This window comes from Panthera pardus, unplaced genomic scaffold, assembly GCF_024362965.1.
Source record: "Panthera pardus isolate Hobbes unplaced genomic scaffold, ASM2436296v1 HiC_scaffold_4, whole genome shotgun sequence".
In the NCBI taxonomy this organism is placed as follows: Eukaryota; Metazoa; Chordata; class Mammalia; order Carnivora; family Felidae; genus Panthera; species Panthera pardus.
This window is the reverse complement of record NW_026526969.1, coordinates 573,647-587,786: the sequence shown is the minus strand read 5'-3', so window position 1 is coordinate 587,786 and position 14,140 is coordinate 573,647. Positions and strand designations below refer to the sequence as shown.

Below are 14,140 nucleotides of genomic sequence, written 5' to 3'. Positions count from 1 at the left end.
AATGTATCACACTAAAAACTGAAGGAAAAAAAACCCACCTAATCAGCTGAATTGTTGCAGAAAAAGCATGTGGCACAATTCAATACCCTTGCATGATAAAAATATTCAGCAAACTTGGAATAGAAGGAAACTACGTCAACATAACAAAGACCACATACAAAAAACCCACAGGTAACATCTATTCAATGGTGCAAGGGTTTGAAAGCTTTTCCTCTTAAGATTAGGAAGATGACAAGGATGACTGCTTTCACACTTTTTTTTTTTTTAAGTTTATTTATTTTGAAAGAGAGAGAGAAAGAAAGACAGAGGGTGGGAGGGAGGGAGGGAGAGGGAGAGGGAGAGGGAGAGGGAGAATATCCCAAGCAAGCTTCAGGCAATCAGTGCAGAGCCTGACATAGGGCTTAATCTCACGAACCATGAGATCATGACTTGAACCGAAAGAGAGTCAGACGCTTAACCAAATGAGCCACCCAGGCGTCCCTGATTTCACCACTTCTATTCAACATAGTACTGGAAGTCCTAGCCAGAGGAATTAAACAAGAAAAAGACACAAAAGCATGCAAACTGAAAAAGAAGTAAAATTATCTCTGTTCACAGACAACACTATGATATAGGTGGAAAAGCCTAAAGATGCAACAAAAAACTGTTAGAACCGATAAACAATTTCAGCAAAGTTACAGGATACAAAAACTAACACATGAAAACCAGTTGTGTTTCTATACACTGATAATGAACAATCTGAAAAAGAAATTAAGAAAACAATTCCATTTACAACAGCACTGAAAAAAATTAAATAATTAGGGATAAACTTAACCAAGGAGGTAAAAGATTTGTATACTGAAGACTATAAAATATTGCTGAAAGATTTAAAGAAGACAAAAATAGAAAGAAATCCCATGTTTGTGGACTGCAAAACTTTACACTGTTAAGATGTCAATACTATCCAAAAACAACCTACAGATTCAACATAATCCCTATCAAAATCCCAATAACATTTTTTTGCAGAAATAGAAAAAGCCATATGGAAATCCCAAGGGACCCTAAACAATCCAAATCATCTTGAAAAAGAATACAAACAGAAAATGGAACAGTGATTGTCAGGGGCTGGGGTGAGGAAGAAATGGGAGTTATTTAATTGGTACAGAGTTCCAGTTTTGTAAGATTAAAAACTCCTGGATACTGGTTGCACAACATGTGAATATATTTAACACTAATGAACTACACACTTAAAAGTGGTTAAGATGATAAATTTTACCACAAGTGAAAAAACAAAGTATATACACACAAACACACATTTGAAAGAGGACTGCCTTCAGAGTTCACCTGGAGAGGCAAGAGAAGTCACTTAGTTTATTGACAGTGTAGCCCCCGTGTGTCTGAAATAACACCAATGTTTCCCTCAAAAGAAAATTATTAATTATCCTGAATGAATGACAACGGCTTTTGGGATTTATCAGCTCTGGTATTAATTCTAAAAGACTAGGGCTAGTATTCTTCTCATATAAACTAATCTTAATCCAATTTTTAATGATGTTTATACTTCCTATTTAAAAAAAGAAAGAAAGAAAATAACCAGGAAAAGTAATCAAGCCCCTGGAAGACAACATTATCAACCCATTTTTGCCCCAAGTAAACACAAATGCCAAATGACTTAACTGATCAACTTTATAAAGAGCACTGTAATTTGTGAACTTCATTTCTAACCAATTTGGCCTGAGTGCTAGAAAGGGGTTATGGGGCAGCTCATAGAACTGGGATTCAAAAAAAACAACAAAAAACAAAGAAAGATTTTTTACATTACATTCTGTTTCTGGCTCTAGAAAGACACTTGTGTCTAAGTCTTAGCTGTCTGGTCTATGATACCATGATCCTACTGTAAAGGAGCACTGTGTGTTAATTATGATTCAAAACCCAACTAAATAGAAATACACCAATGCTCAGGATGGTTTTTGTAAGCTATCATTTTCATTATGTGTCACACTTTTCCTAGTTAAAAGAATTTTTACTTACTTGGTCAACTTGTGGCTTTTCATTGCTGTGAGAAACTCTCTGACAATCTCAGGACTCTGGTGCCTGCATGGTGTTTTTGATATATATTTTAATGTCTACGAAAAAAATTTTAAAAAGAAAATGCATAAGACAAAAAAATCTGAATGAGAAAAAGGGAAGACAATGGTTATAATTTAGTATTGTAAAATTTTGTTTAAAAAATCTTCTACAGGGGTGCCTTGGGTGGCTCAGTCGGTTAAGTGTCCAACTTCAGCTCAGGTCACGATCTCATGGTTTGTGAGTTCAAGCCCCACATCAGTCTCTGTGTTGACAACTCAAAGTCTGGAGCCTGCTTCAGGTTCTGTGTCACCCTCTCTCTCTGTCCCTCCCCTGCTCACTCTGTCTCTCTCTCTCAAAAATAAAAAAATATTAAATAAAAATAAAAGACAATCTTCTATAAAAAAATGCCTTCAGGAGAGTTAATCTTCATATAATGGGAATTCCTCAAAAAGAAAATCAGTAACTAGAACAGGAATAATGAATGACATTCAGGAAGAAAGCTTTCCTGATTTTAAAAAAAGAAGAAGAAAAACCTCAATCTGACAATTGTGTTATATTTCAATTTTTTTCTTTTTTCTTTTTAATGTTTATTTTTAAGGGAGAGTGCAAGTGGGAGAGGAGCAGAGAGAGACAGGAGGACAGAGGGTCCAAAGCAGGCTTCACACTGAAAGCAGCAAGCCCAATGTGGGGCTCGAACTCATGAAACGTGAGATCATGACCTGAGCAGAAGCTGCCACTCAACCGACTGAGCCACCTAGGAGCCCCTTCAGACAATTTTTTTAAAGACATGAAACCCAAAGAATAAAATAGTGACAAATCCATACGGATATAATAAATAAATGGATGAGAAGGAACAATTGTTTGTTACAGAAGATTTCTATGTGTTAAATATGGAAGGAATGAGGGAAATAATCACCATTAGGCAATTGAACCACAGTAATAATTACTGCAGGAAAGACCTACCAATGAATACTAAAATCAATGGGCAAAAGCTTAAGGAGAAATATGATATTTGCATAGCCTCACAGCATCTTCCCCAAATATTTATTAATACTGTGATAGTTTTAATACATATGTCCTCAAACTCTTTGATACCCTTCCCTTCAAGAGGTGCCTTTCAATGGACTGGACTTGGTGACTCCTTTCTAATGAATACGAAGTGTAAACAGAAAAACAGTAACTTTACAGTGGGGAAACCAGGCAGATACCACTGTAATCACGTGATCTCAGTTAACAGTACCAGTGACAAGACACTGATATCATGTACCCTGTATCACACACTGAGCAGGGCACATAGCTTCTGTGGCATTCTTCCCCAAAAGCTGTAACTTCAGTTTGATCATGAGAAAACATCAAACAAACCAAAGCTGAAGGACATTCTATAAAAGACTTGCATTGGTACTCTTCAAAGTGTCAAGGTCATGCATGGAAGATGAGGAAAGGCTGAGGAAAGACTAAGGACCCGTTACAGACGGGAGGATATAAGGAGACATGCTAACATTTAACCTGTTAAACACAAAATGGCATCCTGAATCAGATCCTTGAACAGAAAAAGGGCATTAATGGAAAAACTGAGAAAATCTGAATAAAATGTTTGTGTAATTTTCTTAGTTTTGATCATTGTACCATGGTTAAATAAAATGTTAACATCAAGGAAACCTGGGGGAAGGACATATGGGAACTCTCAGCACCATCTTTATAACTTTTCTGTAAAATTATCTCAAAATAAAAGGCTCTTACTTTTTTTAAAAGAGAGAATCCCACCTAGACATAACTTGAAAGGAATTTCAAGCCTGAAAAGTAAACAGTAACCTCATAAGTTAATAGTTTCTCTCAAGTTCAAAAATCTGGTTGGTCTCAGACTCCTCCACAATGACAAACAATAAGAGACCAAGTAATACCTACAGAGCCTTGACGACTGAAGGCTGAGCCCAATAACTCCATAGTCAGATGAGGGGTCATTCACATTAAAAACACGAGAAATACATTCTCAAGTATAAACAGTCTCAAAACACTTAACACCACAACAACTTTCCTTAAGGTACCACATATTAAAAGCAAGAGCTTAATGAGTATGTAATAGAGTGGCAGTGAGCTTAGACTAATTTAAGCACGCAGAAAAGCACCTGACAGCTTGAAATTTGGCTGTAAAACTAATTACAAACATTTCATTTTTTTTTTTTAGAGATGGATGAACGATACAATGTAAAAGAACATGAGTGAATAAATGAATGATGGGATTTCAAACACATGATTAGATGAACAAAACCAGACAGGGAGGAATGGGGACAAACGTACTAAACCCCCCCTTAAATTCCTTAAAAGGGATTATGGTAACTTAACCCAGGTTTAATTTTGTCTTTGAAAAGATAAAGATAATTAAAACTAAATCCTGGGGTGCCTGGTTGGCTCAGTTGGTTAAGCGTCCGACTCGATCTTAGCTCAGGTCATGATCCCAGGATCATGAGATCACGCCCCTGAGCATGGAGCCTGCTTGGGATTCTCTTTCTCTTTCTCTCTCTCTCTCTCTCTCTCTCTCTCTCTCTGCCCCTCTCCCCCTAAAATAACAAAGTAAATAAAAATAAAAACTAGAGGTGCTTAGGCAGCTCACTTGGTTAAGCATCCTATTTTTTTTCAATATATGAAGTTTACTGTCAAATTGGTTTCCATACAACACCCAGTGCTCATCCCAAAAGGTGCCCTCCTCAATACCCATCACCCACCCTCCCCTCCCTCCCACCCCCCATCAACCCTCAGTTTGTTCTCAGTTTTTAACAGTCTCTTATGCTTTGGCTCTCTCCCACTCTAACCTCTTTTTTTTTTTTTTTTTTTTTCCCTTCCCCTCCCCCATGGGTTTCTGTTAAGTTTCTCAGGATCCACATAAGAGTGAAACCATATGGTATCTGTCTTTCTCTGTATGGCTTATTTCACTTAGCATAACACTCTCCAGTTCCATCCATGTTGCTACAAAGGGCCGTATTTCATTCTTTCTCATTGCCACGTAGTACTCCATTGTGTATATAAACCACAATTTCTTTATCCATTCATCAGTTGATGGACATTTAGGCTCTTTCCATAATTTGGTTATTGTTGAGAGTGCTACTATAAACATTGGGGTACAAGTGCCCCTATGCATCAGTATTCCTGTATCCCTTGGGTAAATTCCTAGCAGTGCTATTGCTGGGTCATAGGGTAGGTCTATTTTTAATTTTTTGAGGAACCTCCACACTGTTTTCCAGAGTGGCTGCACCAATTTGCATTCCCACCAACAGTGCAAGAGGGTTCCCGTATCTCCACATCCTCTCCAGCATCTATAGTCTCCTGATTTGTTCATTTTGGCCACTCTGACTGGCGTGAGTGGTTAAGCATCCTTAACTCTCAATTTCAGCTCAGGTCATGATCTCACGGTTCATGAGTTCAAGTCCCATATCAGGCTCCGTGCTGATAGTGTGGAGCCTGCTAGGAATTCTCTCTCTGCCCCCTCCCCTGCTCTCTCTCTCAAAATAAATAAATAAACTTTAAAAAGAATAATAAAATGTCAAAAAAATAAAAGTTAAAAAAAATAAAAACTAAACCCTTTATAAAGACAAAATCAGATTTGAAAGGAAATAGCCAAAACATAAATTAAAATGACAGATATAAAAATCAAACATCACAGGGGCACCTGGGTGGCTCGGCCGGTTAAGCGTTGACTCTTGATTTTGGCTCAGGTCATGATCTCACTGTTCATGAGTTCGAGACCCCTATCAGGCAGAGCCTGCTTGGGATTCTGTCTCCCTCTCTCTCTGACCCTCCCCAACCTGCTCTCTCTCAAAATAAATAAAAGTAAACTTTTTAAAAAATTATTTAAAAAATCAAACATCATATATAACAAATATAATAGCTTAAACTTTCTTTTTTAAGGATAAAGCATAAGGTTGGAAGAAAACATAGCAAAATGTCAACTAGATGTTAGATTATAAATTACTTTAGCTTTCTTCTTTATCCTTTTTGGTACTTCCTAAGTTTTTTACAATAAAAAACATCACTTTTTGTGCAATAAAGAATTGAGCTTTGGGGCACCTGGGTGGCTCAGTTGGTTGAGCATCTGACTTCAGCTCAGGTCATGATCTCACAGTCTGTGGGTTCGAGCCCCACGTCGGGCTCTGGGCTAACACTCGGAGCCTGGAGCCTGCTTCGGATTCTGTGTCTCCTCCTCTCTCTGCCCCTCCCCTGCTCATGCTCTCTCTCTCTCTCTCTCATTAATAAACGTTGAAAGGAAGGAAGGAAGGAAGGAAGGAAGGAAGGAAGGAAGGAAGAAAGAAAGAAAGAAGGAAGAAAGAAAGAGAGAGAATTGAGCTTTGCCCAAAGAGACGTTCTGGCCTTTGCCTTCAGCTTCTGAGAGGCAATGTTATACTTAATAGGAGTATCTTTCTCTGGAGGTCTTATGTCATAATGAATAGTCTTAATGTGACTTAGGGTGGAGGCTTTGGGTCATGCAGAATCAGTGCACCTGGAGGCTGAGATGAACTACAACGGGCAACCAATCATTCAATCATGCCTATATAAGAGAACTCAAATAAAAATTTGGGAAGCTGAAGTTTAGCTGAGCTTCCCTGGTTGACAATATTTTGTATGTATTATCACACACTGATTTCAAGAGAAACATTTTCTGACTCCACCCACATTAGAGGACAAACATTTTCTGACTCCACCCACATAAGAGGAGGATAGAAGCTCTGTGTTGGCATTTCTCCTAGAATCTGCCTCATATGCTTCTTCCTTTGGTCAATTTTAATCTGTATCCTTTCCATGTAATGAACCATAACTGTGAATGTAATAGCTTTCAGTGAGTTCTGAGTACTTCCAGTAAATTACTGAACCCAAGGGTGGTGGTCTTAGGGATCCCTGACTCGCAAATGGTGTTAGAATTGAGGACAGTCTTTTTCTTTTCACTATTCCCTCTAACTCTGTCATTGGCTAACCTCACCATTGGCCAAATTTCCTCCACTTGCATGAACAGAATAAAAACTGGGTTAGAGTAAAACTACTCAAATCAGTAAGAGTCAGTCATGATTTGGTGGCCAGTCATCCCTGGAATAAACCAACCCCTCAATGCTAGTTTCGGTAGCCCCTCGACAAGCCTAGGCTTACTTCATAGGTGATAGTATTCAAGTTCTGTTGCCCAGAATTGTGTTTGTTCTTTCCACTTTCTTTCCGTTGCTCTTTCAGATCAGTCAGTAACTGGAACACCTGGGAAGTGATAAAAGATTTTTATGAGTAAATGTGAGAAATGTATCTATTTCATGAGCAATGATTTTTTAAGTTTATTTTATTTAGTTATTTATTTTGAGAGAGAGGGAGCAAGCAAGCAGGGGAGGGGCATACAGAGGATCCCAAGAAGGCTCCACACTGTCAGAGCAGAGCCCAATTCAGGGCTCAAACTCACGAAACATGAGATCACAATCCAAGCCAAAACCAACAAGAGTCGGAAGCTTAACGGACCGAGCCATCCAGGCACCCCTCAAGGTCAATGATTCTGAAGGATAAACAGAATAGTACGTCTTTTCTTTCAAACCCTCCCCTTAACTCTTCATTAGAGCAAATATGAGTCTGAGAAGCATCTGACATTTTAAAAATGCTTTTATCTAAGTCAAGTAATCCAAATTCATTAGTTTACTGAAATATTTCAAATGTTTCCTTATTAATATACACCATATCACTAATTTCCTCTGATCTCAAAAATATATTAATATTTGAAAGTAAACTTTCTTAAAATATGATATCTCAATAGATGTAGACAACGAATTTTCTAAAATTCAACATCCAGGGCACCTGGGTTGCTCAGTTGGTTGAGCATCTGACTTCAACTCATGTCATGATCTTTGGTTTTTGAGTTCAGGCCCCACATTGGGCCCACCGCTATTAGCACAGAGCCCACTGTGGATCCTCTATTCCCCTCTCACTCTGCCTCTCCCCCACTCACACTCTCAAAAATAAAAATGAAACATTAAAAAAAATTATTTTAACATCCATTTATGATAAAAACTCTCAAAAAAGTGGGTAGAGAGGGAACATACCCAATGTGTAAAGGCCATATGTGACAAGCCCTAAGTTAACATCATACTGAACAGTGAAAAGCTGAAAGCTTTTCCTATAAGATCAGGAAGAAGTCAAAGATGCCACTCTTGCCCCTTTTATTTTTTTAAATGTTATTTTTGAGAGAGAGAGACAGACAGATCATAAGAGGGTGAGGGGCAGGGAGAGGGAGACACAGAAGCCAAAGCAGGCTCTAGGCTCCAAACTGCCAGCATAGAGCCTGATGTGGGGCTTGAACTCACAAACTGCAAGATCATGACCTGAACCAAAGTCGGATGCTCAACTGACTGAGCCACCCAGGTGCCCCACTCTTGCTCCTTTTATTCAACACAGTATTGGAAGTCCTTGCTAGAGCAATTAGGCAAGAAAATAAATAAAAGGCAGCCAAATTGGAAAGAAAGTGGTAAAACTGTCACTATTTGCAGATGACAGGATACTATATATAGAAAACCCTAAAGACTACCAAAAAACTGAACTAAAAATAAATTCAGTAAAGTTATAGCATACAAAATCAATATACAGAAATCTATTGCATGTATACATGATAATAATGAACTACCAGAAAGAAGCAATCTGTAGCAATCTACAGATTCAGTGCAATCTCTATCAAAATTCCAATGGCATTTTTCACAGAAATAGAACAATCCTAAACTTTCATGGAACCACAGAAGACCCTGAATAGTCAAAGCAATCTTGAGAAAGAAGAGCTAAGCTGGAGGCATCATGCTTCCTGATTTCAAATTATATTACAAAGCCACGGAAATCAAAACAGTATTGTTACTGGCATAAAAACAGACATATAAATCAATGGAATAGAACAGTGTGTCCAGAAGTAAACTCACACATATGTGGTTACTTAATTTTTTTTAAGTTTATTTATTTTCAGAGAGAGAGAGAAAGAGAGAGAGAGCGCACGCAAAAGGGAGAAGCAGAGAGAGAGGGAGAGAGGGAGAATTCCAAGCAGGCTCTGCATTGTCAGCTCAGAGCCTGACAAGGGGCTTGAACTCACCAATCACGAGACCATGACCTGAGCTGAAAACAAGAGCAAGACACTCAACTGACTGAGCCACCCAGGCATCCCTGTGGTTAATTTTTGACAAAGAAGCCAAGAATATACAATGGGGAAAAGACAGTCTCTTCAATAAATGGTGCTGGGATGGGGAGCCTGGGTGGTTCAGTGGGTTAAGAGTCAGACTCTTGGAGTTCGAGCCCCACATTGGGCTCTGCGCTGACATCATGGAGTCTGCTTGGGATTCTGTCTCCCTCTCTCTCTGCCCCTCTCCCACTTGTTCTCTATCTCTCAAAATAAATAAAAATAAACTTAAAAAAAAAAAAGATATTGCCTTAAGGATTAAATGGTATCCATTCATATTTAAAAAATAAAAAAAAAAGGTACTGGAAAAACTGGTCAAAAGGAAGAGAATGAAAGTGGACCACTACCACATAACCACACAGAAAAATTAACTCAAAATGGATTGAAGAATTGAATGTAAGACCTGAAGCCATAAAGCTCCTACAAAAAACAAAGGAGGTAAGCTCCTTGCTATCAGTCTTGGTGATGATTTTTTTTTTTTTTAACACCAAAAGCAAAGGCAACAAAAGCAAAAATAAAAAAGTAGGACTATATCAAACTAAAAGACACAGCAAAGGAAACCATCAGCAAAACGAACAGACAACTTACTAGATGAGAAAATATCTGCAAATCACTTATCTGATAAAAAGTTAATATCCAAAATATATAAAGAACTTATACCCAAAAACCAATCTGATTAAAAAATGGGCAGGGGACCAGAATAGACAATTTTCAAAAGAAGATATATGGATGGCCAACAGGCACATAAAAAAGATACAAAATCACTAGTCATCAGGGAAATGCAAATCAAAAAAATCAAATGAGCTATCACTTAACACCTGTTAAAATGGCTAATACCAAAGAGACAAGAAAGAGTAAGTGTTGGCAAGAACGTGAAGAAAAGGAAACCTGTGTGCACTGTTGGTAGGAATGTAATTTCGTTCAGTCACTATAGAAAACAGTACGGAGGTTCCTCAAAAAGTTCCTCAAATAGGGGCGCCTGGGTGGCTCAGTTGGTTGAGCATCCAACCTTGATACCGGCTCAGGTCATGATCTTGGTTTGTGAAACTGAGCCCCGCAACAGACTCCATGCTAACAGTGCAGAGACTGCTTGGGATTCTCTCTTTCTCCTTCTGCCCTTCCCCTTCCCCCTCTTTCTCAAAATAAATAAATAAACCTAAAAAAAATTTTTTTGCACTAAGTTTTTTAAAAAAACAGGATTCTGCTTCAATGAAATGAAAATCTACTAAATTTATATCTGAAAAATAAAAATTATGAGGCAAGAGTTAAATACAAATTTTACCAAAAAATAAAAATAAAAATAAAAATAATAATGCTATAGAACGTTGGAAGTAAACTCTCCCAACAAGGGAAAAACGTGTGTTAGCGCTGAGGAGCATGGGCGGGGGGGGGGGGGGGGGGGGGGGGGCAGATATAGCTTTCCTGTTTTAGAGATTATGCCAGAGAACTGAGGGAAGTATAGGCTCATAGAGCATACTACATACAATGCAACCTGTCATTACTTTTTCAGCAATAGTGTCATGAGCTCCAATTAATGCAATGTTTCCCCAATGGATAAAACACCCAAATACCCAGCAGAATCCAAACTGGACAAGGAAGTTCCTAAAAGCCGATGGCTTGACTCACAACCATCTCCTTCCTATTATTAGCAGCAACAACTTAAGGAAAGAGTATGGCCAACTGTGTTAATTCCACTATCTTCTATATCACACAACGGAAACTCCAATCTTCTAGAGTTTTCATGAATTGATATTCTAGAAAATGAAAAATTGACCGTGAATGTATGAATCGTTCTTTCTACACCCAGAGTTAACCTATCAGATGTACCAAACAAGACACAGGCAAAATAGAAGGTAGGCAAAAATAAATAATGTTATTATCCTCCCTCTCACCAACTTTTTTCCTTTTTTTCTCCCTTTCTTCAGCAACCCAACCCTCAAGTCCCCAGATTTCAAATCTTTTAGTTCCTACTAAATTATTCATAATGGTGCATCAACTAAGCACTCATCTTCAGTATGGTGTTAATACTTATGAGACTATTATGGGGATCAAAATAATAACATAAAAGCATTTTATAGGCAAAAAGTGGTAATTAGGAAAAGGCATTAAGTATTTCAATGGAAAACTTTCACAGACAGAAAACAGTTCCGAATAGATGCTTCCATCCCATAAAGGCATATAAAATGAAAATCTAAAATCTTTGGGATTTGGGGAAGGTTGCCTACTATAAAGTCTTCCCAGCTTCCCTGAATTACCATGTATAATTTACCAAGCTTATAATAATTCCAAGGTCCACCAGATGGTGCCATCTGTCCTATTTTAAAGTGGAAAATCCAAATGAATTCAGTCATTTTTAATTAAAACTAATTCAATAATCTTCAGAAGCAGAGGACAAACTACCAAAGAGGAAACTGTAATAGTTTATTTCAAAGCTATTTACCTCATAATTACTGAGCAGAGCAGAATTGGCATCCTTCCTGGAAAATAAAGTAAATTGTTGTCAGTCTGGGCACACATTCCTTTGTGGAAATTAAATATCTGTAAAATACCTGTGTCAAGATTCAGTAGTCCACTTCAGGAATTTAGGGACTATAAACCTAAAATTGAGAATGTCCTAAGTCCTACTGGTTTAGCTGGCAATGAACCATTTCAGAGCAAACTTCCCTCTTTACAGCCACAGTATACCACATATCCATTACTAAGTAGGTGACCAAAACAGAATGCTTACCCTTAGTCTACGTAGGCAGAAGTTAAGTCAGTCATCTGGGAGAGAAGTTAATTGCGGGAAGAACATGGGGCAAAACCAGAGGGTTGGAAAGGGGTGTCAATAAACAGTGAGGGTGCTAGAATTAACTGGAGAAACAGTGCTGTCTCATCCCACAGCCACGTCCTTTCCCCAGTACCATCTAACTCCCACCAGTTATCAACATCTTGGGCAGGCAAGTCCTCCTGCTGAATCCCCAGAAATGGAATCATTAACACTAACATCGCTGCTGGGAATCCCAGCAACGTCAGGAATCCTGCTAGATATCCACAAAGGCGTTCATCTTCTGTATCAATTCAACAAGTAGAGTTCATGTGTCAAGTAGTGGTCAAAAGCGTGGTACCCCTGTGATCAAGGCAAATGTCATCTTTCATGTATGAGTGAGCACAGCAATGTGACTTGTGTTCAATTAAAATCAAGCCATTCTACAATACCACATCAGAAGTATTTACTGTTTTTAACAGTCCAGAGGCAGTATAGTGTGATAATTAAGAACACAGTTATGAAACCTGAAAAATCTGGGTTCACATTCTAGCTTTGACACTTATAAGGTATGGGAGTTTTAGGGAGTTTATTAACTCTCCTAAGCTTCCCCATTTAAAATAAAAAATGGGGCTAAACTAGTACCTAGAAGTACAGCCTGGATTCTAAACCCAGCTCCACCGAACATTAGAGCTCTGTGAATTTAGGCAAGTTACTTAACCTCTTTGTGCTTAAATTTCCTCACCCATAAAATGACAATTATAGTACTAACCACATAAGATTATTTACAGGATTAAACTGAAAGATGTAAAGTACTAGAACACAGTAAGTACTCAAAATGCCATCTATTACCACTACCTGTGTTACAACCATAACTTCGTCCTACCTCACAGAGCTATTAGGAGGATGAAATGAGACAACAAATTTTTAAAGTGTAGCCTCATTCCTGGTATTAAGATCCTCCTTAGTGGAAGGTTATTAGTTTTTAAAGATACTACTTCACTGAATTCTCATTAAAAACCCTGTGATGTAGGAATTATTAGGATTCCTTCTTTATAAATGATGAAATTGAGGGGCTCCTGGGTGGCTCAGTCGGTTAAGCGGCTGACTTCGGCTCAGGTCATGATCTCGCGGTCTGTGAGTTCAAGCCCTGCGTCGGGCTCTGTGCTGACAGCTCGGAGCCTGGAGCCTGTTTCAGATTCTGTGTCTCCCTCTCTCTGACCCTCCCCCGTTCATGCTCTGTCTCTCTCTGTCTCAAAAATAAAAAAACATTAAAAAAAAATTAAAAAGAAAAAGAAAAATGAGACTGGACAAATAGAAATCGGTAATGCAGAATTCTAAAAATTCAGGAGGACGTCTGGACTTGACATAATGTATAATAAAGACTACAGTTTGTTACTAAACCAGGAGCAGAGCTGTGTAATGAAAATGCTCACATAAAATTTCAAAAACATGGGCCAAAGAGGTGGGTGATTTCCCTAGTCAATCAATAACGCAAAATGAGCAGGTGGCTACCATAAGGGTCCAACCTGGGACTTTGGTCAGCAGCACAGTGACGTCGGCTCTAATCAAGTCAACATGTGAACCTTACCAAATGCTGCTGGTCATTCAACAAATAGCTGAAATTTCACAAAAGTGTTGCTTTGCCCAAATAACCACAATTGCACTCAGGTCACAAAGAATATCATACTGAAAAGTAATCTAACATAGGAAGGATATGCAGAATCAGTGTATATGATATGCTTCACTTAAAACTGAAAATGACAGGGGCACCTGGGTGGCTCAGTCGGTTAAGCGGCCGCCTTCGGCTTGGGTCATGATCTCGCGGTCCGTGAGTTTGAGCCCTGCGTCGGGCTCTGTGCTGACAGCTCAGAGCCTGGAGCCTGTTTCAGATTCTGTGTCTCCCTCTCTCTGACCCTCCCCTGTTCATGCTCTCTGTCTGTCTCAAAAATAAATAAATGTTAAAAAAAAAAAAAAAAACTGAAAATGACAAGTGAAACCACATGTCATCTTTGCCTACTCAATCAAGAAGTCAGCCCACTAGGCTTTTTCCTATCTTTGCTTGAAATTGAGTTAAAACTCCCTGTTTGTCCTAAAATACACTGTAACTAAGAGATCCCTTGCTGGAACAGACTGGAAAATAACACAAATGTTATTTTTCCTCAAGGCTAAGG

At 38.5% G+C, this 14,140-nt stretch overlaps 1 protein-coding gene across 5 annotated transcripts in view; it reads right to left on the bottom strand.

Annotated features, from left to right (window-relative positions):
- Positions 1 to 14,140, bottom strand: part of CRCP (CGRP receptor component) — a 46,711-nt gene that overhangs the window by 26,611 nt on the left and 5,960 nt on the right. For 2 of the 5 annotated variants that reach the window (XM_053893848.1, XM_019421748.2), the window contains exons 2-4: positions 7,183 to 7,281; positions 3,790 to 3,842; positions 2,011 to 2,105 (exon numbers count right to left, since the gene is read on the bottom strand). Coding sequence is in view for 4 of the 5 variants with exons in the window: in XM_019421748.2 (XP_019277293.1) it covers positions 2,011 to 2,033 (23 nt within the window). In the remaining variant the exon portion in view is untranslated. Of the gene's footprint in view, positions 1 to 2,010; positions 2,106 to 3,789; positions 3,843 to 7,182; positions 7,282 to 11,660; positions 11,698 to 14,140 lie in introns of all 5 variants that reach the window. The other 3 variants (XM_019421746.2, XM_053893849.1, XM_019421750.2) reach the window with 3 other exon arrangements.